This window comes from Gymnogyps californianus, chromosome 7 (assembly GCF_018139145.2).
Source record: "Gymnogyps californianus isolate 813 chromosome 7, ASM1813914v2, whole genome shotgun sequence".
Taxonomy (NCBI): Eukaryota; Metazoa; Chordata; class Aves; order Accipitriformes; family Cathartidae; genus Gymnogyps; species Gymnogyps californianus.
This window is the reverse complement of record NC_059477.1, coordinates 6,116,078-6,136,443: the sequence shown is the minus strand read 5'-3', so window position 1 is coordinate 6,136,443 and position 20,366 is coordinate 6,116,078. Positions and strand designations below refer to the sequence as shown.

Here is a 20,366-nt window from a genome sequence, read left to right as displayed (position 1 = left end):
CAGGTGGCTGGGCAGATGGCTTTGATTTTGTTGGATGATTGTTGAGAGATGGAACAGAGAGGCAGACCAGTCAGTCTGTTTTCTCATGTTTTACTTTCATATTGGTTGCACTTAATACTGTACTACTGAGGTGCATACAATGTACTTTCGCTGGTTTTGTGCTTTCCTCCAGTATCTCTGTAACAGAACTGGTGTATTTCTGCTGTGAAAACAAACGATGCTGCTTAAATAGTGTTAGAGGCCTTAAGCGCATGTCATGTTCAACAAATGTCCAGGCTGTATGAGTCTTGTCAGCGTGTCGGTTGGTCCCATTGCCTCAGCATTTTATGCAAACGTTGTCCCGAGGCCTAAATACAGAGGAGTGATGGCAAAAGGACAGAGTTCTGTGTTTAAGCCTCTTGCGCAACACCATGTCAGTCTCCCTTTCTAAACGGCTTTGATATGCTGCTATTTGAGACTATTTTGTTCCGCGATACAGACAGCGTTTGTTAAAATTTACCCATCCGCTTTCAGCCCGTGCCTTGCCGTAGCTCGCCAGACGCCTGCCACCCCCGGCCCCGTGCAGAGGGTGCCGCTGGGAAGGTGCCCGGGGTGGTGGGCCCTGTGTGCACCCCTCCGCATTGGGATGTGGCAGGGCGTTAAGTAGCTTCAGAGGTAACAAAATGTGCTTTGTTGGGAACTTAAAAAAACCCCAAAACTGTCAAAACAAGCTTCCCCCCCCCCCCCCATTCGGCCCTTTGCGCCAGGGGGGCTGTTCGCAGCGGTCTGTGCCCGCGCAAGCACCAAGAGGGGCCTTGCTCGGGCACGCGGGGAACAAGCCTGAAGGCCTGCCCGTGCCAGAGCCGAGGGGGGCAGAGGCGCGGCGGGGCGCGGCGCAGCCAGGCAGGGCCTTTGTGCCGGCCCTTCACACTGGGGCCCCGGGCGACGGCTGTCGGGAAGCCCCAAAGCCCCCGGCCCGCGGGCGGCCGTGCCGTGCCTGCCGGGGCGGGAGGGCTGCTCCCCCGTGCCCGGACGCACAGCTGGCGGCTCGCCGGTAGCAGCCTCAAGCCGCGCCGTTTCTCGTGGGGCGGCCAGGGCAGGCGGCAGCCGCTCAGCGCCTCCGCGGCGGCACCGACCGCTCGCCGGTCCCGCCCGCCACCGAAATGGCGGAAGGCGCCGCGGGGCGGGGCGGTGGCGCGCGCCCGTCCCGGCAGGCCGCGCGGCGGCGCAGGCGCGGGGCGGCGGGCGGCAGCGATGGCGTCGGGGTGCCGGATCGGGCCGTCCGTCCTCAACAGCGACCTGGCGGCGCTGGGCGCCGAGTGCAGCCGCATGCTGGACTGCGGCGCCGACTACCTCCACCTGGATGTAATGGACGGGTAACGGCCGGGGGCGGGCGGGGCCGGGCCGGGCCGGGGGCGCGGGGGGCGGCCGCCCCGAGGGTGCGGGCGGGCGGCCTGCCCCGCCCCGCCCGGCCGGGTGTAACCTGCGGGCGGGCGGGTCTCTCTCTTGGGCCCCAAGACACTTCGTCCCGAACATCACCTTCGGCCACCCCGTCGTGGAGAGCCTGCGCAAGCAGCTGGGCCAGGAGCCCTTCTTCGGTAAGGGGCCGGGGGGGCTGCCCGGGCGCGGCCGGGCGGGAGGGACGCGGGTGGCGCTTACGGCTCTTCGCTCCGCTCCCCTCTTCCAGACATGCACATGATGGTCGCCAGACCAGAGCAGTGGGTGAAACCGATGGCTGTCGCTGGCGCAAACCAATACACCTTTCATCTAGAGGCTACGGACAATCCAGGGGCGTTGATAAAAGACATCCGGGAGAATGGGATGAAGGTGAGGGGAGCGTAGGCTTGGAGTGGCACTCTGCGCTCGGCTTAACTAACCGCCGTGTTTCTGGTAATGAAAAGCCCATCATTGCAGATTCGGGGGGGGTCAGAGATTGATGCGTGCGGCGCTGACGCTCTTTGTGCGCAAAGTCAGTCTTCAGTTTTAGTTTAAGAAAATCAGGAATCTTTCTTTAAAGCAGCCTGTTCTTACTGCACTTACAGAGACACATAATTATTTTCCTAGGAGTCTGTAACCAGCTCAAGCCAATCTTGCCACGTTTGTGCCATCCTAAGGCACACTTGGATTTGTCTTGCCTCTCCTGCAGGTTGGCTTGGCGATCAAGCCTGGCACTACAGTTGAACACTTGGCACCTTGGGCCAATCAGATAGACATGGCTTTGGTGATGACGGTAGAACCTGGATTCGGAGGGCAGAAGTTTATGGAAGACATGATGCCAAAGGTAAACTGAGTTTCTCTTCCCTTATTTATTGAGCTTAAAGCTAATTAACAGTACGGAGTGTACTGGTGACGTGAATAAACCGTGCCTGGGTGCGTAAGAAGCTATATGTAACTGTAGCAGCTGAGCGTGGATCTCGGTGCCAACCTTTTTATACTGTTTCTCAGGTTCAGTGGCTGAGGACACAGTTTCCCTCGCTGGATATTGAAGTGGACGGAGGAGTTGGGCCTGACACCATCCATAAGTGTGCAGAGGTAAGAGGCTGAAGTGGAGCAGCATTCTCAGTCACTGTGCTAAGAGACTTAATCGTCCCTCAGAAAATAAAGCTTAGGAGGAATTGCGTTTTGACCGTTGGTTTTCAGAGGGAACCGTAAAGCACGCTGAATATCCAAATCTACTTGAGGTCTAATCTTGTGCCTTCTTTAATAGTGGCTACCGAAGCCTCCCCTAAGCTAGAGAAGTTGTTTGTTTCTTGTATGTTCAGGTGAATAGGAGCAGTGATGAAGAAATTGCCTATTTGGGGGAAGAGCTGTCTTTTCTGAACTGGATTTGTGGTTGTAGTTAGAGGTGTGTTACCTGTGTCCCACAAATAGCGCTTGTTTGCCCACCAGCTTAGAATTCACTACCTCCTCGTGTGTTTTACAGCAAGAATGCTCTTTAAGAAGTGGATCTGTTCTGTGTCATTGAGTGGGTGTTTAATGTCTTTCAGGCAGGTGCAAATATGATTGTATCTGGCAGTGCTATTATGAAGAGCGCAGATCCAAGATCTGTGATCAATCTTCTAAGGAATGTGTGTTCAGAAGCAGCTCAAAAGCGCTGTCTGGATCGATGAGACCTACCCAAGCAGTGTTCAAGAAGGCTCTGTACGTGCAGGAGAAGCCTTGTTTCTCGTGCGTAAGGGAGGGCTGGATGAACATTAATTACAGAAACTTGTTGCTGCTGAACAGAGGAATCATTCCTTCGCCACAATGAAGCGAGCAGCAGTGAAAAACATTCTGGCTGTCTTTCAGGGTTGGAAATGCAATGGTTTGAACCCGTGTCTTGATTCTGTGGAGGCTAATTTTGTGGCACAACCTATAACGCCGACTGGATTGAACTAAACTTCAGTCGGTTTTTTGCTTGCTAGAAGAGTGTAGCATCCCCACAAGCAATCTCTCTTGTGGAAGACTCTAATCAAACTGCCTTCTGCTGTCTGTATTTTGTCATTTGATCTGTGCATTCCTACAAAACTTTTCCAATATCTGCATTAAACATCCCTCCCTTGGTGTGGTAAGTCTCCTTTAAGCTGTCAAAAATGAGTGGTTTTGGGAGTAAGTTTGGGAAAAATGCAGTTTAAGAGGGCTAAAAAAAATCCCACGGATGCTGGAAATGTTCCTATGTTTTGCTTTTACTGCATAGAAGTACTTGACCTACACAAGTCAAGCATCAGGCAAGTCAGTGCAACATCTTTACCAGGTCACAAACTGGGAAATAGCTTCTCATTTACCTTTCAAATAGCCAGTTAAGACAGCTGTGTCTGAAATTCCTGGAAGTGACGGGATTCCACAGAAGAATGTTGCTTTAAAACCCTACAGATAGTTAAAAAACTCTATCTTGACCCACAGCCTCCTTGGTTTGTACATACGCCTGAGTAAACAATTAAGATAGCGACATACAGGAATGTTATCTACTGAAGTGATTTCCATGGATGCAGGTTGAAATGCAGTGCATGGCGATGGCTCTGTAAAATACCTTAATGCTCCCCTTAGTTACAAAGCCAAATAGTTCACATACCTTCAATTTGCTTGTGCCCAGCCTGGCCTGTTTGGGCACGTGAAAGGTGAGAGTTACAAGCCACTAGAGGAAGACCTGAGCAGGTCATTTCGCATAGACCTGCCTCCCGTGGCTTTAATTGGTGCTGCTGACTCCTTTAATATTTCATGGTATTCTGCATGGTATTTTTCCCATTAAGTTGTAATTACAGAATGGTTGCAAACAGTCTGCTGCCCCAGGGGAACAACCCAGAAGGCTCAACAGCTGCAGCCAGTCCGTTTCCACAAGGCCAAAGGCAAACCTGTTGTCCTTGCAGCAAAGCTGGGCACGTGTCACCTACCAAATGCCGAGGCAGTGCTAGAGCTGATGCACCCCCTTCTTCTAAGCCCAGGACCTGCGAGCTGTCCCACAGACAGGCCTCTGCTCGGTGGCTGTGGAAGGAGACAGCTGCGGTACAGCGTGGGTCGCTGCCATTCTTAAGTAGGAGGCGCTAGGGCTAGTTCAAACAATCTAGACAAGTGTCTGAAATGGCTAAACTACTACTTTTTCCTGTGTGGTTAATTGTGGTTTAGGTGAATAAATGTCTTTGCTTCCTGTTTCCACTTGCAACCCCATTTGAGAACTAGCGAAAGAAGAATGGCGTCATCTGGACCTACTGCACTGAAGACATCTTTCAGAAGAGGTCTGCCAAAACACAGCTTGGCTAGGAAAGGTAATAGTGCAAATGGCTGTTAGATGTGTTAAAGCAGCTTATTCATACTTCTGGAAAGAACCTCTGTAGAGTCTAACATGGTGTGCATACAGAAACAGTCAAGGCTCTGGTATCTAAAATGCAGGCCAAGCAGCCACAAACAGGCTATGAAAATGTTAGTTTAGGATTTGGAAGTGTGGCTTTTTATGCTATTGAAAGCAGTAGGACAACAGCTGTAGTATCCTTGCCTCCTGCAGTTGACCTTAAGCCGGTTTGAAAGGGTAATCAAACTATTTCTGCTTTTTTTTTGTAATTAATTTGGGGGGGGGGACAGACATCCCGAAGTCATGCTAGTTAATTGATGGTACTATGCTTTGTACTGAGCATGGAACCACATGGTATTTTTCTTTCATAGGTTGTAGTCACTTTGTCATTGTTTTAAATCTGGTAGTTTGCACTTCCATTGACTCTCAGGTTAGGAGTGTTGTGGGAGAGAGAAATTACACACACTGTAGAACTACTCAAGTGCTTCTTTCTGTCTAAATCCCACCCAGGTGGGTTTATGCAGCTGGCTACTACTGCAGCAGCTTTTTACACATCTAAGGTTAAATCTATTAGTGACCACAGAGCACCCATAGAAGTAACAGTAATGATACTTGGTCTTTTAATGCTTAAGACTGTGCCAGTTTCTTGCCTCTATACATTAACAGAAGTAATCTGTTAGGCTCTATTTAGGCCCGTCCTCCTGTGCTCAGTAACGTAACCCCACAGCGGAAGCGCCACAGCCGCAGGACTTGAACTGAACGCTGATATGGAAACCAAAAGAGCTGCTGGCATGGTATCCACAGGGCCAAATAAACCCCAGGACCGTTAGATGTTGCAATACTCTGATAAAGCCCAGTTTCAGCAACAAGGGAGAGCACAGTCTGGTGATATTAAGTCACATGGTCTAGAGCGGTCCAGGGTGATCTGACAGAGCAAAGGCTCTGTCTGCACTGGAAAACAGGATAAAAGAAACTGACATAGCCGAGTAGGGCTGGGCTTACACAGGGTGGTACAGCGCACATCCCTGAGCAAGATAAAAACTGCAGTAGACACACACAGAGCTTTATTTTAATAGGGCTTAGAAGTTTGTATTTGTACTTACATTCCATTAAGGTCCTGGATGCAGAGATGAAGCATTTAAACCCTCATAGCAGCAGGGAGCAGAACATAAGTGGCCTTAAAATATGTCTCCATTGAAAATGCAGGGAGCGCAAGGGAAATGGCTTGCTTAGTGAAGCTGCAACACCCGTTTCATGCGTGGGGGGCCTTGCTGCATTCTGTTTAAGTTGGTATTTCAGAGTCAGCCTTTGTAATATCTTCAGCCAAAACATTAGGAGCAGTGCTGACAGCTGTTTTCATAACAGTCAAAAGACAAACAGGTTGGGTTTTTTTTTCCCCCTGTTGTTTAAAACTTTGAAAAGGAAAGAAAACAAGCAGGGGTTTTGTACACATTTTATGGCTTCAAGCGTAAGCCTGGCTCTGAGCTCCCAGCCTGCTCCCACCACCAGCAGCTTCCTCACGACCCCAACATTCATGCAAAAACTGAACTGTCTGGAGGTGGGAGTCCAGCTCTGCAGGGAAAAGGGCTGCAGGCAATCAAAGAGTACTAGTGCTGACTCCAGCTGCATGCAACACAGGGAAGGAAGGTGAAAGGAGGGGGCTGGTCCTGTCACCGAGGTCAGTTAAGCAAGTTTTCTAACCTTGTCCCGGTAGTGAAATGGGGCTACTGAAAAAACTGGGTGTCTCGCTGGCTGGAGCAAAGACGGACAGAGTAGAGACAGAGAGGGCAGGGCACAGCACCTGGTCTGCTGCAAGAAGGTGGCAAATGATTAGAGGTGCTGTGGGTGAGGAGCAGCCTGGGGCTTCCCAAAAAGCATCTCGCTTGACGTGCGAACACAGCGTTCCCCATCTGCCCCTGCCAGATGAAGGGCTGCTGGAGGTAGGCAGGCAATGTGAGAAAAGCAAATGCAGCCTGTTCTTCGTCACCCCTCCCCACTGGCCTCTGCCTGCCACACTTGCGTGTGCTGCTCACCTGATGGGCAGAAGCCTGCACACCACTACTGCTTGGAGAGCAGCCCCGTGGCGGGGCGTGGGGAGGAAGAAACGCTCTGGCACAGTTCTCCAGCCGTGCAGTCGCTCAGGCAGCTCTTTGTGTGCAGGCAGTTGCAGTTTGCTGTCGCAGGTCTAGCCAGCTGAGAGAGAGAGGTTAGAGAAAATACTTCTGATAGTGGTGGGGTGGAGTTATGATCAGACATTTTTATAGTCTCTCCAGGGATTTTTTTTTTTTTTTTTTTTTCAGTCTCCTGGCTGCCCGGCCTTTCTTTGGCTAGCCTTTTTATTGCTGCCTTGTGAGGCACTAGCTGGTTCCCACAATGGCTGACAAGAACATCTAAAGAGGGGACAAAGAAAACATGCTTACCCTTGCTCGTATCGATAACCGCTTGTGCAGCCCCTGCAGCTGGCAAGGTAACAAGCAGCTGCTTTAGACCAGCACACCACAGCAGGGAACTGAACAGCAGTGCAGGAACGGCTTTACAGTCCACCAGGCTAACCAAACTTGGTTAATCCAGATCCTTTCGCGCCGTTTTTTTTCGGCCTCATTTTAACAGCCTTCCCTTCCCACCCCCGATCTAGAAAAACACTCTCCTCTTGCTCCTTCCCATAAAATGCTGGATTGCATTTCCTTTTGCTGATGGCACCTTCAGGACTTGTAAGGCAGCTAGCCGGCTGCTCTACTTGGTCTGTCCCATCTCTTAAATTGCAGAAACTCCTCATGCTGCCCCAGGGATCAGACAGAGCAGGAAGCCCTGACCTTACAACAAAGCTGGGTGAGAGCTGGTTGGATCAGGCTTCTTAATGAACGGATACGGGTACGGAAAAGACCTGCAAAGCATTTGAGACACCTAACTTTCAGAAACCTTTTCCCAGCAGCAGATGCACATGCAGGACAAGAGAGAGGGAAAAATCCACCTCTGTATTGAGATGCTGAGGGGGACCTTAGCCTCACAGCACCAGTGCAGCTTCAGTACGACAGCAAAGCTTAGTGCTGCTGCCACTTCAGCGTGTTTGCAAAGCCATTCTTGGGCCAAGCAGGTCTCTGTGCCAAGAGGAAGCATTACTGCTATTTCTTCACTTCTAAAAGGCCATCAAATTCAGACTATATACAACATATATAGAAATAACTTTTAATTAAAAAACCAACCTTGCATCAAAGATTATTGTATCAGACATCGAGGCAAGATTCAAGTTTAAGACAAACCAGTGTTAAAAAAGTGTTTAAAAAAATAATCAGAATGTGCAATAAACTACAATGTAGCAATAGGCTGTAGTGTTGAAACTTTACTGAACTGTTTTCAGATGCCCAGTGTATATTTCCTGTCATTTTGACCAAAAAAAAAAAAAAAATTGACACTAAGACTGGGTCATCTGTCCAGTGCCATTCCTGGTATTACACGTGGAAGAAAATTTTGCACAAACAGAGACTCCTATTAAATTGCCTTCAACTGTCCTACACAGAAAAACTTCCCGTTGATGGATTATACCTACATTCAATGTTTAATCTTTGTTAATACCTCTTGAGATTGCAGATACATTCCAAACTACGCTATTTAGATGCAAGTTTAAACAACTTGCTCTTGTTTCCTCGCTGGGAAATTAAAAATCTATCTGGAATCACAATGGAAAGCTTTGGGGCTTTTTTCTTTATTGGTCTTTTAGACATCAATCATCTTTTCCATTTCAGCTAGTCACCAAATGTTGGCATACTTATGAGACTCTTACAAGGCACTGTACAGAAATGGGAACAAGACTTTGTCTTTAACGTATTAAAGCAAAATATTATGAGCCTCATTAGCTACTGGAGGACTAAGGAAGTAAGATGACCCAAAACACAATATTCAAAGAGCTGCGTCCTTGTTTTGACTCGACTCCTCTTTCCTTCCATTCCTCTATACCCACACGACTGAAGCAGAAACCCTACTTTCTGAGTAGCAGATATATTGACTATTGAAATGCAGTCGTCTATTTCTATCTTATTGCTTGAGGGCCATCTATATGAAACACGCCCTGGCACTACTGAGAGCTGAGTACAGACTTTAAGCTAGATGCAAGGCTTCCAGAATGCCTGCTTTGAAACTGCTGGTTCTCACCTACCCTTATCTTACGCATGGGTTACACACGTGCATTTAGAGAGGCAGATTTCTGCCCCATGGTCATGCCACACAGGAAAATAATCTGAGGCTATTGCTTCTCCCCACTAATTTTGTCAAGTAGTTTTTCTGTGTTCAGTTGAAGTTGTTGGTTAAGGTAGACAGCGTCTCCCGCTGCACCAGAATCCACTAGGACCAGAAATGCATTTGAAAACAAACAAAACAGAAAAGGATGATTATTAACAAATGTGGCAATATGACAACAGAAATTGAATGGTGCCAGCAATTTATGTGCGCCCACTCCCGACACTGGGAATATTAGACTTCCAGCTTGAAATAATTACTTTCTCTTGGGGTTCAGGAAGAAGAAAGTGTTGTCTTTGGGATTTATCCTGCCTGTTACAAAGCAAGAAAGAAAATATATTATATGCAGCTAACATACAGGTTTTGAATTGTGCTGTCATATGCTGTGTGAACAAGAGAGATTTTACCTTACACTTTTCTCCACCTTAATTGGCTTTCTTAATGAACCACATAATTCCCTGTCACCTTTGTTTTCTTGTATTGTTGATTCCCAGGCAAACGTTTTCACAGTCTTCTGACTCTTCGGTCGATTGTTTTCTTGGTGGATGGCCATTGTCTGGTAAACCAATGGGTGTGCACGAAGTACAGAGAGAGTCGCTGGGGAAAGCTGCACTTGACATTTCAGTCTGATTTGTTATTTGATCTTGGCACAGTAAAGCTTCTACCTCTTCATCTTTTAGTGGAAAAACTCGAAGTTCCCACAGCCCAGACTGAAAGGAATCAGAAGAGTAGAAGTGAGGGTGGAAAAAGAGAAAAGAGGGTAAAAAGGGATTTCAGTTGAGTCTGAACTGATTAGCTATGTGCAGAATGATCTGCGATCAAGTAACAAATGAGTGTCTGTCTTTACAATCTTTGCAGGGTTCTTCAGATAAAGAATACGACAGTGCTAGGCCCCAGCTGTCAATGTAAGCTGGCTTCATATGGTTTTGAACTAGTAACAGAGCTACAATTGAACAGGCAGAGTACAGGAAGGGGGAAGCTCTTTTCCATGGTGCCAGACCATCAGGATACCTGACCCCGTAACAATCAGGCCTGTCTGGAACCCTGGCCAACATCCCGGAAAAAAGATCCAGCATCCCTGAACCCAGGCCTGCCATATTCGCCTCAAAAACATGAGCCGTGTGTACTGAGCAATGAAATATTTACCTGTTGACAAATCTTGGGCTTAATTCATAAAGCATAGCAATCTAGTTCTAAACAGGAGCATTACGTTCACTCCACATAAACTAGGGTGACAGCCTGAGATTCTGATCAGTGAGACAGGAGGGTATGTTCAGGTTCTTTGTTTTAAGTTAAGAGCTAGCGGTCACTGAAGACCTGACCAGACCCGGAAGCTCTTGGAAGCACCCACCTTCACTTCCTGGCTCTCCCTGCAGAGCTGTGCAATCCCTGAACAGACGGAGCTGTGGCCTTCCGAAGTCAAGTCAGCAACAGGTTCAGCGGTGCAATGCAGCGAGGCACAGGAGCTGCCGTGGTGGTCTTTCTGCACCGAATCTTGGCTGTGTCGTCCGTCGGCATTTTTGCTGTAAGATCTAGTGCAGGATAAGAGATGAGAATCTTAAGAGCTACTCCCTGCCCTTTCACCAGGAACAGTTCAGATTTTCTTTTCAAAGTGTTCAGTTTCTCCATACATGCTACCTACATTCTACTTATTTAAATCAAAAGAGCACATGAAAACACACATGGTTCTTGACAACCTCATTGTCACAAGCCAAAGCAAAGCGTGCTATGTGGAGGAGCTAACCGGATAAAACAGGGCTGAAACAGGCACACTCTGGCTGCAGAGCAGCTGGTGGCTGGTCCCATTCCTGCACCTTGTTCCACATGCTCACCAGAACTGTAATTTTGGACAAGAGAAGTCAGTGAGCCGTGGGCTGTTCCCACTTGGGAGAACACGGCATCATTCACAGGAGCCTGCGGAGTCCAAACTGCACTGTCAGCAGACTGTACCAATGTCACTCGAGGAGAAACAGCAGGTCCTCGGGCTCCCCCTTCCCACCTCTGCTCTGGACTCATCTCCAAAGCAGTCAAAATAATTTAGTAAGATTAAAAATTCTGACCTCGCCTTTAATGCAAATTTGAACTAGATATAAAATATTGGCACGCATCTCAAATGCCAGGTGGAAGTCTGACCTTGCTCATGTCAATGGCAGTTTTACTTCTGAATTCAAGTAGCACTAAGATTTCACCAAGGCGTTCACAGAGTTTCAAAATTAAGGGTACATATAGAACTTGTATTTTTCAGTACACTTACTTTCTAAAGTTTTTTTTATGTTCAAAATTGCTTAAAATAGAATTCCTTAATATGGTTTAGCTCTAATTTTATCTTGCATTAAAAAAAGCTATCTTTGCATATTTATCCATAGTGTCATGGTTCACTTTCAGCCAAGAGTAGACACAAGCATATGATAAATAGCAGAAAAAGTTATCCCAGCATTTACAGGATGCTTTTTGTCCTGGCAGATTCTGAAGCGATTTATGGGAATAATTTTCCCAGAGCCAAATTGCACATACAGCTTTATGATGTTCGCTCTTATATGCACTACTTTTTGCAAGACTTTTAGGGGTTATATTTAATTCTGATGAGTTTTGCACCAGAGAGCAAGCCCGTGAGAATTAACCTTTTTCACACAATGACTTTTTTAAGCTTAAGGTCCCTGGCACACCCCAGTAACGTGTCTCTGAATGCCGTGGACTTTCATCTAAGTCAGGTGAGTGAAGAAGGGCTCATGTTACACTTGGTGGCTAAAGTCATAATAACTGTGAGTGGCACAAACTAGCAGAGCTGTGTGTTCAGCATGGGAGTAAGATTTTTATTCACTAATACCAGGTCACTTAACATGCCAAATTTCTGTAAGTATGCATGCTTCAGAACTGACTTCCCTTTCCAGCCACAAAACCAAACATACCTGGTACTGTCCCTGATGAGTTAATTAATGAAGAGTGCCCTCATTTTCAAACTTCTCTGTGACAGCATTTCTGAAACTGCTGCACCAACAGCCACCACCAGTGGTTCAATAGGAACGCTCTTATCAAAGTCAGTACACCTGCCTGCTATTCCTCCTGGGCCAGCGGCTCTGCTCCCACAGCGACCACCTTGCTCTCTCTCTTTCTTCATATTTTGTATGACGTAAGGAAAAAACTTCATCTGACAGATCTTCTATCTGTAACGAAAGGCAGGGATACCTGCTGCCATAATTATGAACATCACTAGAAACAAAGGCAGCCAATATTATATATAATTCTGCAAAGGTCTGTTCACCAAACAAGAGGAGGCAACACAATGCATGCTTGTGGTATAAAGGCACATCAAAATACATGCATTCAGCTTACGCTCTCACTAGAGCTCTAGTATATGGAATGCTGTCACTTTCACGTTATTTCTTTACATGTCTATGGTTGATCTGAATGGATATAGAAATTATACCCCCCACGCAACTAACACATTTTTCTCTATGGTGAGAGGCAGAAAATTAAGAGGACAAGTATTCATACGCAAATCAAGGCAGTATTAAAAGCACATAATAAAGACCAACAAAAATTCCAGGAGTTTCCAGAGACTGCTTTAGGAGGAGGCTGGGAGGCAGCAGGATTTGCCAGGTGCTCTTTAAGCACAGAGAAATAGGTCTGAGATCACCAAGGACTTCGATAGCTCCACATTGAGAGGAACTCAGCAAACCTGAGGTGCCGCATTCCTGCTACAAAACCAAGCAGAAAATGGTTTCTGCTTTGAAGAGACTGTTTCTTAGCAAATGATTTGCATGACCCTGGTACAACTTAAAACGGCCCTGATGCGAGTACTTTAACTGCTCGTAGTCAAACAAGAGCCAGCTTTTTAAGTAAAACTCCTCAGATGCAGCTATTGCATCTGACCTTCACTTTGAAAGAACCATCTTCATTTTTCCCTTGGCAGCACACCAGGAAGTTTGCTCCTTAGACACGGCTGGGCGAGGAGCACTTTGCTGCCCTTCCCCCTCCCTCCCCAGATGGCAGGGCAAGCTCTTGGCTGGACCCCTCCAGCACAGCTCAGCGTTACTTCAAAGTGCTCCAAACCATTCAACCTCTTCAAAGTTCACCTAAAAAGCTAAGATTGGCAAGAGCATACGAATGCTGCAGCCATGGATTTTATGCCAGCCACTCCCAACTCAAAAGCAGAGAAATTCTAGGAAAGAACAATTCCTGGTCATAGGAGCTGTCAAGCTGCACTGCCAGCTTAGTCCTGGACAAGAATTATACCAATAATCGGGGGGTCATGGAAAATAAACTGAATTTTTTCTATAAAGCAAAATCCTCAGTGGTGTTATACAAGTAACACCATTTATCTTCCAACTGAGTCTGATAAAATACAGAACCAAATGCAAAGTCCTCACTGCAGTGCCAGATAGCGCCATACAATATAGGTTACATTGTCAGCTGGAAGTACTCCGCTCCAGACAACTGACAGCCCTGAGGTTTTCTGCAGAAGCCATTCTTTGTATCGAGTCTTGCAGCACTGAGGTAGTTCATGACCATTATGGGTACAAATGCAAAGTATTACGATGCATTTATGCTGCTGTCAACTATCTGGTAATGCACTCAGCTTGCCAGAGAGCACGTTTCCAACCTAGGTGGCTGGTCATGACTACAGCACCACTATGAAATTTAATGGGGTCGATGAAAAGGATCCCAAAGACTTCAGTGCGCTCTGGATCAGCCACAGGACCTGCTTGCTAAAACTGTAGCTGCCTGGTTCCTCTTCAGCCCAGCACTCAACAGGAACCTTCAGACAAACAGGCCTGCTTTGTTTGCCCATCTCATGACTGCTTTTTGAAGACTCCTCATTGCTTTTATTTATTTATGTTAAACACAAACCACTTAGTTAGCTGCTGGTTTCCTTTCATGCAAGTCAACTTAATAGGTTTCCTCCTCTCTCTGGAATTCACCAGCTCTGTCACTTGGATGGCATCGGTACGGGGCTGCATCTCACTTCAGATTCTGTCTTTCCAAGGTCAATGATGTATAGCGTGAAAGTGAGAATTTTATGAACTACAAAAGTGCTATTCCCTCAGGGAAAATGCAGGATTTTTCTGTGTGCTCAGATTTCCTTTGAAGTGGAAACAAAAGATAATTTTGAAAGAAAAACTTAGACTTTGAAAATACTTTTCTTAGCAAATTGCCAAAACTTTTCATGCTGGGAAGAAACTTCATTTTTAACAAGCTTCCTTTCAAAAATCAAAGTCCACATTCCTCTCCAAGCGAAGAGTTTTGAAAACTACAGAAATAAGCCTTACTGTTCCTTTTCCATAGCCGGTGATAGCAGATTTAACTACTTGTTCATTTAAAATGAGTTTTACCCTATTCCATTGAAGACTAACAAGTAATACATTTTCTTATTTAGAAATTATTCTTTGTTCTATGGATAAAATCACATTACATCAGAGTAAAAGGTCTCTACTTGGTTCAGTACAGCCTCTGCCCCTCCCCAGCACTGTAACGCTTTATATATTTCCTCCACCAAGTTTAGGTTAATTTAAAGTTGCTATAACTGGAGAAATTTGACTTTTTTTTTTTCCCCCCGCTAAGGTTAGTTTGAAAAGGACAAAAGAACTGTCACTCCTCGGTGGATGGATCTGGCAGTGATGTTGACATAAAAGACTTGCCCCCTCCCTGGAAGTGTTCAAGGCCAGGCTGGATGGGGCTTTGAGCAACCTGGTCTAGTGGAAGGTGTCCCTGCCCTCGGCAGGGGGGTGGGAACTAGAGGATCTTTAAGGTCCCTTCCAACCCAAACCATTCTATGATTCTATGACTATTAGGAAGGCCTGTTTGTGAGGCATGTCTAATGATGTCACTCAAAGAGAAAGACTTAAAGCAAACTAAGATTTGGATCCCCCCCATTGCATCTAGTTAAGCTACAAGACACTGTGCATTAATGTTGAATAGCACCAGGAATATTTCTGAAAGGTTCTCAAAACAACAAAGTCTGTGTTTCAGTCTTTGGCTTCACAGGAAACACTGAGTCATAAGCCATGAAAACACTTATGCAAAACTAATTACACACAGAATTATTCCAAAGTATTTGTCATTACTAAAACAACTACAAAATAAACTTGAACATTACTTTACAACTGTGCCTTGCCAGAAACTTTAACCTGGACAAAACAAATTAAAAACAAAATAAAACAGGAAAACCTGTGCCACACCCTCCCATGCCTTAGAGCAGTAACAGACTGCAAATTCATACATGCAAACCAGGAAACTCAAATGCTTTATTTCCAAAAATGAAATATTTTTAGACCAAGTAATAAGGCAGACATAGATAGTAGATTAACTTTTGCATTGCCCAACTGTTATGTTTGTCCTTGTAAGGCATAATCTCCAGAAACAAAAATAAGGCACCCAAAAAAGTGAAGCTTTTTCTACTCAAATAAAGGCACAATGAATAAGGCCTGATTTTCAGAAAGTGCTGAGTTCCCATCCTTGGAAGTGTGCCTCCTGTAGAACATGACAAATTTGGGACCCCCACATTTTTTTGTAACTTGTGGAAACTTTGGGTGCAAGTCTATTGCATGGATACAGGTTCTTGTATTGAAAGCCTTTAAATGAAAGGGGGGGGGGAGAGAAAAAAAAAAAAAAGATATCAAGTGGAAGAAATCCCGAACTGCTGGTTGACACAAGGACAACTCCAGAAGTTTTAAATTTAGCCGTGCAGAAGATAGGCAGAGAAGAAACTATTATATAGTACCACCACAGGCTACTATGCAGTGGAAAGCAAAGAAAAAGCTTACTTTATATAAAAGCAGAAAGTACATTTTGCCCTCTCTTGTCCTTCACGAATGATCTACTTGAAGCTTGCCTTGATTTCAGTACAAGGAACAATTTCAAGAGTGTCAGAGTGTGAGTGCAGAAAATGTAAAAAGGTAATGCTGCTGTTTTCTCATGTCTTTTTTCAAGCTTACTCAGTAACAAATCTAACTCAGCCTAAAACCTAAAGCAGGGAAGTGGAAGAATTATGATCAGACAACCACCTTTTCTCAGTCCTCTGAAAAACATCCAAACCAATTAACACGATCCCAAAAGAAATGGGGAAAATTGGCAAAGGATGATTTAGACAAACAAGATCTTTAGCATTTTTCGCTTGTCTGACATCTCTCCTCTCTCATTCTACCCAGCAGCTGACAGACAATGCAGAAGCAGTGGACCACAGCAGGAGGCAAAGCTGCCTTATTCTTAACTCAAGTTATTTCCTGGATGACTCATACAGGATCAACTAGTCATGCCAAATACAAATGTACTGGGAGGGCTATTAAACGAGCAATTAGCCCATGAGCTTCACAGAGAGACACCTTGAAGTCCCTTCAGCAAAATACGCTAAAAGCATGTGAGACAAGTCATCTGTATGGGATCTGAAATCTAAACAACAAATCCACTGAGTCCTCCAAGCAAGTCCCTTGAAGCCCTAAAGGCAAATCACTATTGAAATTCTGCCCCCCCCGCCCCCCCCCCAGATACCAGGACGAAGCGAGAGCAATGAACAGTAGATTCTCAAGGGACAGTGCGCCCTTGCTGCCTTATTAGTTATTCTGCAAATGGTTTAATTAAATATCCTTGCAGGAGAGTTCTCCTGTGTATGTACTTTGACCTCCTCACTACAAAAGATCAGGCATGTTTCCTGCTAGCAGAGACGGTACCAAACCAAAAGGCGGTGGTGGAGGTGACATAAATCTGATTTCACAAGAACTTCTCAAGTGCATGAGAAAAGGCAGGAACAGAGTAAGTTTTTTGCTTCCTTCCGACCCAGGAGTATGGTACCAAATGAGTGCAACTACACCAAGTAGGGAGGTGAAACCATGATGCTCTCTGAAAGGAAAGGTTCATTTCCATGGAGCAGGCAGCTACAGACCTAGTAAAACTCTGAGGAAGCTAGCACCTTTGTGGAGAGTGTATTTTCTACCCCAAGGGAGCGGCATAATGATTTGTTTACTGTGTTTAGCATAACCTTCTGTACTGCTACCCAAATGCAATCTTTTTCTACTACTAAGGCACCTAAACCCCAGTTGTAGAGATTCTCTGAAAAAGGAGCTCAAGAACAGATATTGTGGATGATGGTACGAATACAAGTCCTACAGTTACAACAGCTGATAGTGGCCTACAGCAGAGACTGGAGGGAATTAGAGATGTCCAAAGGACAGCAAAACTGGCAGGTTTCTGGGAAAGGAGCCACAAAAAGATTGGAAGGACAGAAGACCAGCCTAGAGATCAGACCTGCTGGTATGTTCACACTGGGGTTAGGAAATGCCTCAAACCCCTGATTAGGGGAGAAAGGGACCCCCAGCTGCAAAGTCCAAAGACATTCCCTGGAAGAAAAAGGTAGATTCTTATGTCTGGAGGAAGCAACAGTAGCCCATGAAGCGCAAACTTAGCTCAAGAGGCAAGCAGGAAATGCTGAAGGTTATGTTGTTCCCGACAAAGCAGAAAGAAGAAAAGTTTGCTCTCAACAGGAGGGTTGCAGGAAAACGAACACTGAGAAGAAAACTGAGGAAACCTGCTGGGCCCACAGGCAAAATGCCAAATTACCTCCTGAAGAGCAACAGGCCATGGGAACTGGCCATCAAAGAAGAGGATGAGAGAGAAGGACAGACGTTATAGCACAGGTAGCCCCAAAGAGAGTCGCAATGGGAGACCCAGCATCACAATGCCCAGGAGCAGGGGAGGCGGAGGCCTGACCAAAGGGACCCTTTGGGAGCTCCGACTGTGCCGACAGCAAGGGACAGAAGAGCCAAACGAACAAGTGAACGACGATTATTAACGGAGATGCTCGCATTTCTGTCATCCACCATAGGGTCGAGTAGGTTGGGATAAGACACATTTTCACAATCTGATACTTAATTTTTTAAATTTGAAATTTACCAGGATTTGCATGAAGTCAGTGACTTTGGAAAATACATACCGATTATCCCGATTATCTATTATATCTAGTTTAATTAAAAACTGGTGGTTTAATTAAAATACAGCCTACCTCTTCTTCATCTGTATGAGATCTTTCTAAAGGTTGAAATTCAACAACTCTCCAGCTAGAAATGAGACAAGAAAAGTCAGATTAATTTACCTAAATGCTGTTTCATTATTTCAGCAGTAGAGACGACTCTTCTGTTTCTATACTATATTGTTAGCTATGCCTTCTTCAACACTGCTTGTGCTTCAAAATTTCTTTTAAATAAAATAATTTCAAATTTAAGGTGCTGATAACAGATGCCCGACATGTAAATTTTCCTTTCCCAACCCAGTATCTAACCTTTCCTTTTCCCAACACAGTCTTTAAGCTATCCAATAGAGTCTTAATAATATTTTTAGCTTTAAAGACAATACAAAAGCAAATACAAATTAGAGATTTAAAATATGGAACAATTGCATTTAGCCATTTCAGGCAATTTCCTAGTAAGCCACTGAATTACAGCACAGGAGATCAATTACCCTGTTTCAGCAATCTAAAGACGTTCTTTTTCTGAAGAAAAAAAAGATGTCTCTAGAATCATGGATTATAGGTTTACACTGTATGGAAAAAATTACACTTATTCTACTGTATCAGGATGGATAAATTTTAAAAATATATGCTAAAACCATTTCTGTTTAATTCACTGAAAAGAATTACTATTTTCTTATGAACTGTAACACACAAAAAAGACAGCAACCTCTAAACAATCATTCAGAGCATGTCAGCCTTATGGCACATTTAAGGCCACAAATATCACTACAATTAAGATGATATAAACCCACTTCCATCTTTAGCCAGTCTGTGCATCTGCCACCTCCCTGTGTGTATCAGACTATTTCCCTTGTGCTATCAGCCATCCAGTCTTCCCACCACTCCACACAAATTGAAGTGCACTGAAAAAAACCCCTGAGCACATGAAAAGATCATCTTAATATTACAAAATTATCTAACTACACATTAACAATATTCTTAGTTAACGTTCTCATGGTCATTTTTGCTTTCTTCTTTGCAACTAAGGAGGTCATGAACAAACCTTGGGGTAAGGATTTCTTTGTATTGTAGTTTCTCCAACTTTGATGGTGCCACCAGCGACATTGGAATAACAATGTTGTCTATATCATAGGAGCTCTCACTTCTCAACCTCCTCCTGGAGTTATGCTGTATAATATAATCAATACAAGAGGAGACCAATCAGCTTAAATCACAGGAACTACATGTTAGCTGAGAAACATTAGAACTGCATGAGGAGAAAGTCTGTAACTTGAACACATTTTCGAGTGGCTTCATGACTTTCGACTTCCCCCCACCCCCATGGAATCTCAACAAACCTTAAAACTATCCCATCTCTGAGATTTACTTCTTGCTGGCATAACTCTTACTGAAATCAGTGGGAGTTTCCCTCCCTTGATTTCAGTTACAGTTAATTCAGAATACTTATGAGAACTCTGAAGTTAATGCTGCCTTCTTCATAATGTTCAGTCTACAAAGACGACCTTCTACAATCTATGTACTAACTCGTAACCCAAGTGGCTCTTCAGTGTGATACAATGAAGAATTTCAGAAGACTGAAGCTATGTTTAGCAGAACAGCCTACATGGAAAGTGGTTTTCTGAAAGACGTGCAAAAGACAGAAACTGAATTTCTTTGTTGTGATCATAGTAGGGTTCCTGGTGGTGTTCTCTGCCCAGTAGTGCATGGAACCTACATGGGTCAAAAACTGAAGTTCCTCGATTACAGAAGAAAGTTTAGTTTTAAATCACGATACATTCGGTATTACAAGATCTCAATTTTTAGCGGAACGTTAATGGAAGCAGTCTGTTCTAAAATGCTCATTTAGGTGTTGTTTGACAATGGTCTGCTCAAGCAAGGGAAAAAAGGAGGAGTGTGCATTGTCAAAACTGCGTGGGGGACACAGATTTAAACTCGGTTCTCCAGGAGTCATCACCAGATTGAAACATGACGACTTACAGAGCACCAGTATACCACTAGGGTTAGCAGAACCGTGGGACTGAAACCTGAATATTATTAAGAAATTCTCAAGGAATTCCAATAAAACAAAGTGTGCTTCTGCAGGGACTTCACTGAACCAGAGCTCTGCTGCTCCTCAGCAAATTTATATACCTGAGACTTTGCCTGTAGTTCTGCACAAAAGGTTTTAAATAGTGAAGCTGAGAGTTAACAAATTCTGTGACTATATTTGCACCGTGAGGCCACTTTATGTAGCTGCACCAAGAAAAAAGAGTCATAAGAGCCCTTGTGTAAAATTTGGAACATAAATCACAGTATATTTAATGAAATTTGGAAAAAAAAATAAAAAATAAAAGGCCCAATGCCAATAAACTAAACTTACACTCCAGTTATATGATCTGCAAAATTCTTTTACAAGCAAGTATCTGTTTTAGGAACACCACATACTCA

The 20,366-nt window shown here is 44.8% G+C and overlaps 2 protein-coding genes across 5 annotated transcripts in view; one reads left to right on the top strand and one right to left on the bottom strand.

Annotated features, from left to right (window-relative positions):
* Positions 1-1,233: 1,233 nt before the first annotated feature.
* RPE (ribulose-5-phosphate-3-epimerase) lies at positions 1,234-8,389 on the top strand. 3 transcript variants are annotated; one of them, XR_007766830.1, is made up of 7 exons: positions 1,234-1,355; positions 1,498-1,577; positions 1,667-1,806; positions 2,126-2,260; positions 2,425-2,511; positions 4,582-4,721; positions 7,510-8,389. XR_007766830.1 is itself a non-coding variant. In XM_050900488.1 (6 exons), exons 1-6 carry the CDS (start codon positions 1,234-1,236, stop codon positions 3,087-3,089), a joined length of 687 nt encoding a protein of 228 aa, XP_050756445.1. In that variant the 3' UTR covers positions 3,090-3,537. The 3 variants fall into 3 exon arrangements, 2 of the variants coding, with proteins under 2 accessions (XP_050756445.1, XP_050756446.1); XM_050900488.1 differs by lacking the exons at positions 4,582-4,721; positions 7,510-8,389 and adding an exon at positions 2,967-3,537; XM_050900489.1 differs by lacking the exons at positions 2,425-2,511; positions 4,582-4,721; positions 7,510-8,389 and adding an exon at positions 2,967-3,537.
* A 377-nt stretch (positions 8,390-8,766) lies between these two features.
* KANSL1L (KAT8 regulatory NSL complex subunit 1 like) overlaps positions 8,767-20,366 on the bottom strand; it is a 58,400-nt gene continuing 46,800 nt past the window's right edge. For both annotated transcript variants that reach the window (XM_050900486.1, XM_050900487.1), the window contains 5 exons: positions 18,982-19,106; positions 17,973-18,027; positions 12,029-12,141; positions 10,329-10,509; positions 8,767-9,687 (listed from right to left, as the gene is read on the bottom strand). In XM_050900486.1, the coding sequence (XP_050756443.1) occupies positions 9,439-9,687; positions 10,329-10,509; positions 12,029-12,141; positions 17,973-18,027; positions 18,982-19,106 (723 nt within the window). In that variant the 3' untranslated portion in view covers positions 8,767-9,438. The remainder of the gene's footprint in view (positions 9,688-10,328; positions 10,510-12,028; positions 12,142-17,972; positions 18,028-18,981; positions 19,107-20,366) is intronic.

Bases quoted from the DNA above. Each gene is read 5' to 3' on its own strand.
- RPE (XM_050900488.1), top strand. From the start codon at position 1,234: ATGGCGTCGGGGTGCCGGATCGGGCCGTCCGTCCTCAACAGCGACCTG. The intron at 1,356-1,497 runs GTAACGGCCGGG...TTGGGCCCCAAG, and splicing joins CACCTGGATGTAATGGACGG to ACACTTCGTCCCGAACATCA. The intron at 1,578-1,666 runs GTAAGGGGCCGG...CCCCTCTTCCAG, and splicing joins GGGCCAGGAGCCCTTCTTCG to ACATGCACATGATGGTCGCC.